The 3,663-nt window shown below is 59.1% G+C and overlaps 2 protein-coding genes across 2 annotated transcripts in view; one reads left to right on the forward strand and one right to left on the reverse strand.

Annotated features, from left to right (window-relative positions):
• Positions 1–860, reverse strand: part of SDRG_14276 (hypothetical protein) — a 2,681-nt gene extending 1,821 nt beyond the window's left edge. The window contains exon 1 of the mRNA XM_008620395.1: positions 7–860. Within this exon, the coding sequence (XP_008618617.1) occupies positions 7–838 (832 nt within the window). The 5' untranslated portion in view covers positions 839–860. The remainder of the gene's footprint in view (positions 1–6) is intronic.
• Positions 861–1,183: 323 nt separating this feature from the next.
• On the forward strand, positions 1,184–3,622 carry SDRG_14277 (hypothetical protein; the record flags this gene model as incomplete). The annotated part of the gene is made up of 2 exons (XM_008620396.1): positions 1,184–3,529; positions 3,574–3,622. Exons 1-2 carry the CDS (start codon positions 1,194–1,196, stop codon positions 3,620–3,622), a joined length of 2,385 nt encoding a protein of 794 aa, XP_008618618.1. The 5' UTR covers positions 1,184–1,193.
• Positions 3,623–3,663: the final 41 nt, after the last annotated feature.

Consider the following 3,663-nt stretch of genomic DNA (forward strand, 5'->3'; position numbering starts at 1 on the left):
GCGAACTCTGGTTGAGCTCTGCGTTGTTGTTTTGGATCAAGTTGGCGATCGCGGTCCGGTCATCCATCGACGGCAGCGTGTACAAGCTGGCGCGGAACGCGTCGCAGATCTTGCGGAGCTTCGTCTCGATAAACTGCGACTGGAAAAAAATCACAAACGCGTGCTTCTCGACCGCGACGCCGGTGCCCGGGTCGACGAGCAGCTCGTCAATGGCTGAGAAGCGCGTGAAGCAGTTGCCGCGCGTCGCACGGAACACCATGCGCTCAAACTTGATGCGCTCATTCGCCGATACGACGCCCGTGATGTTCTTGAAGCGAATGGCCAAGTCCGTCTCGGACGCTTCGATCGGCGAGTCAACGTCAAAGCTCACGCTGTTGCTCGCGTCCGGGATCTCAACCTCAAAGAACTCGCCGACACGCGAGATGATCTCCTGAAGCTCCTTGCGCTCGTCGTACTCGCGCGTGAGCTTCTCGTGCATCGAGTTGAGCTGGACGAGCTCGTGCTCCTTGTCTTCGAGGATGCGCTCGAGCTCATCGAGGTCTTGGCTGCCGTAGCGCACGTCCACCGAGTCAGCGAGGAACGAGTCGGCGCTGCCGGCGCTCTTGGCCGTGATCTTGAACTTGGTCATCTCGCCCTCGAAGAAGCGAAGCTTGCAGTCCATCTCGTCGCAGCGCTTGACGAACGAGACGTACCGACGGTGAAATGGCGTGAGCTCCGGGTTGAGGTCCGTGAACTCGACAACACCGAGGCCCCCAAGCATCGTGACGCAGTCATGGGCCGCGTCTTCGTGGATGATCAGCGATACATACTCCATCGCTTCCGAGCGTAGCCACTTCATATTTCAGATATGTCAGCTGACGTGGCAAAGGCAAAATGCAGGGTTGCCTTTGTCGTTTGGCGCTTGATTACAACCATGAGGTGGCTGTAAACCGTGAAGACCCTAATACTAGGCGCATGATCCTAATTTCGAGCCTCGTCAACTGAATAAGGTTTTCCCGCCGTCGCATGGTTGTATTGACTCGAGTGGAACCTTGCCCGTTCAACGCATCGTGCCAAAGATTCTGCGTTAAACACACTGCAGGCTCGAGGAAGCTGCAAAATGGCTTGCCGCACACAACTTCCAAGAGTTTAAACGCCCTTGGTGCCCTTTGGAGCCATCGCGATCTTCGACCATTTGCAAAAACGAAGTGGAGATGGGCAACGAGGCGAGCACGGTCCATGCCGACGGCGCAGCGACGGACCTCCCAGCGAGCCATCGCGCCATGAACATCCTCAAGATGATCGAGTTTTCCAAGGACCCGCGGGCGGGCATGCTCGAGTCGCGCGACCAATTCGGCGACCTCTTTCTCCTCGAGAGCCATCTCGTGAGCGAGAAGATCGCCGGATTCTGCGGCCCCGAGCTCCTCGCGGCCTTTGACGACAAGCTGCGAGACGGCAGCATTGTGCGCGAAGGGGCGTTTCCACCCGGCGTTCTCGCGCTCCTTGGGCCTATCATGTCGACGATTGACGGCGAGGAGCACGACGCGCGCAAAGCCGCTGCTCTCGAGGCTCTTACGCCCGCTCGGCTCGATCTCTACGCACCAATCATCCGCGAGATCGTTGAAGCCGAACATGCATCGTGGGCAGCGCGAGGCGGTGCCATCTCGCTTGCTTGCCTTACGCGCGACATGGTCTTTCGCATTTTCCTCAAAGTGCTCTATGGCGTCGAGCGGCATGACGGGAACAAGTTTCGCGTCCTACTCGACGATTTCATCGTCTCAATTCGCCGATCAAGTAAGCACGCAGACCCTCACGGCGTGCGCTGCCGGACGCAGATCCTCGACGAGCTCATCCGACCGGCGATCGCCAACGCCCAGGCCCGCGCTTCCAACAAGACGCCAGTGCCAAGCGTCATCGACTGCCTCGTAGCCAACGGCAAGATGACGCCCGACGTGCTAGAGACGGAAGCCTTTCATTTCCTCTTTGCCGGCTTTGGTGGCGTCGCGTGCCTTGCGACCAACATTCTCACCGCCGTCGCCACCCACCCAAGCGCTCGGAAGGACCTTCTCGATGCGCGGGCCGAGTACGTCACCAAGTACGACGGTGATGCGCGCTGGGCGCATTTTCACGACCTTGGTTACGTCAACTTGTTCATTCTCGAAGTCAAGCGCTTCTACGTCGCGGGACCGACTGCCGTCTTTGGCCGCACAAAGACAGACCTCGAGATTCCAACCAAAAATGGGGTATACAAGCTGCCGAAAGGGTGCCTCGCGGCGGCGGGTCTTGAAGCTACGAACCGTCACCCAGACGTCTGGACGGACCCTAACCTCTTTAATCCCAACCGGTTTCGAGACCTTGGGCACGTCCGCACCACCAAGCCGCACGCGTTTTGCCCACATGCGTTTGGCGAGTCGTCGCACCGTCGCTGCGCCGGCGAAGACCTCACGACGCTCATTCTGCAGTCAACAGTCGTATCGCTGTACGACTTTGTATGGCAAATGGTGCCCAACCAAGACTACAAGCTCGCGGTCGGATCCTCGACACCGACACCCGTGGGCCAACTCATGGCGGTGGGGTTTCACCGACGCACTGACGATGCTGTCGAGATCATTGGGACTGTGGGCTCCAAAGCCGACTGGAAGTTTCTCAACCTCCCCGAGGCCAAAGAGCTCGTGGGCACGGCCATGGACCTCTACGACGACGCACGACTCGATCTCTGGACGCGCCTCATGATCAAGCTCATCGGAAAAAAACAGGCCGTGTGGGATCGCCCGTACGCCAATCAGATTCTGCGCATCCCGCAGCACCAGAAGCCGCTCCCTAAAATCACCTTGATCCAGACCAACATCGACATCGCGACCGAAGACGAAGACTGGCCCAACCAGCCGTGGCTCGAGATCCAGCAGTCCAACTTCCTCCGTGACCACGCCCCGTTCGTCGACAACTTTGAGCACACGTGGCTGCCTGGCGAGGACATGGAGCGCTACGTCATGAGCAAGGTCGGCAGCATGTGGCCGCGCGTCAACGTTCACTGGAACGACCGCTACTCGGACCGCGCGCTCGAGCTCTTGGCTTTCAATGGTTTTGGCCAGCACCTTCTCACGAAGCTCCCGGAAGCTCACGACGATGGCTCGTACTACGGCATCTGCCTCAACTTCATGAAAAGCCTCGAGGTGCGCCCTGGCTACGCCAAGTATGGCGCGGACGCATTCTTCACCTCTAAAGGTAAAGTCACCAAGATCATCCGCGGCGACATCGCTAGCCGCCCTGGTGACTCGGGGTGGGAGTATGCCAAGCTTTGTTTCCGCGGCAGCCTCCAGACCAAGGTCACAGCCGTCGACCATCTTCTTGGAATCCACGCCACGGTGGCCAACATCATGGTCGTCGCTAACCGTGAGCAGCTGCCACCAACGCACCCGCTCCGCCGCTTGATCAAGCCCTTCACGTTCCGCTCTGTGGCCATCAATTACGGCGCAGGTCGGGCACTCTTTTGGCCCAAGGGCATGCTCCAGCGCGCCTACGCGCTCACCGACAAGGGCATGAAGCAGACGTGGGACATCGGCCTCGCCAACTTCAAGTACGAGACGTTCCCAGAACACAAGATGCGCCAGCACATCGACACAACGACGCTGCCGTTCCATGAGGACGGTATGGACTACTGGCATATCTGCCGGTCGTTCGTCA

Source organism: Saprolegnia diclina (genome assembly GCF_000281045.1).
Source record: "Saprolegnia diclina VS20 unplaced genomic scaffold supercont1.69, whole genome shotgun sequence".
NCBI classification, from domain to species: domain Eukaryota; phylum Oomycota; class Saprolegniomycetes; order Saprolegniales; family Saprolegniaceae; genus Saprolegnia; species Saprolegnia diclina.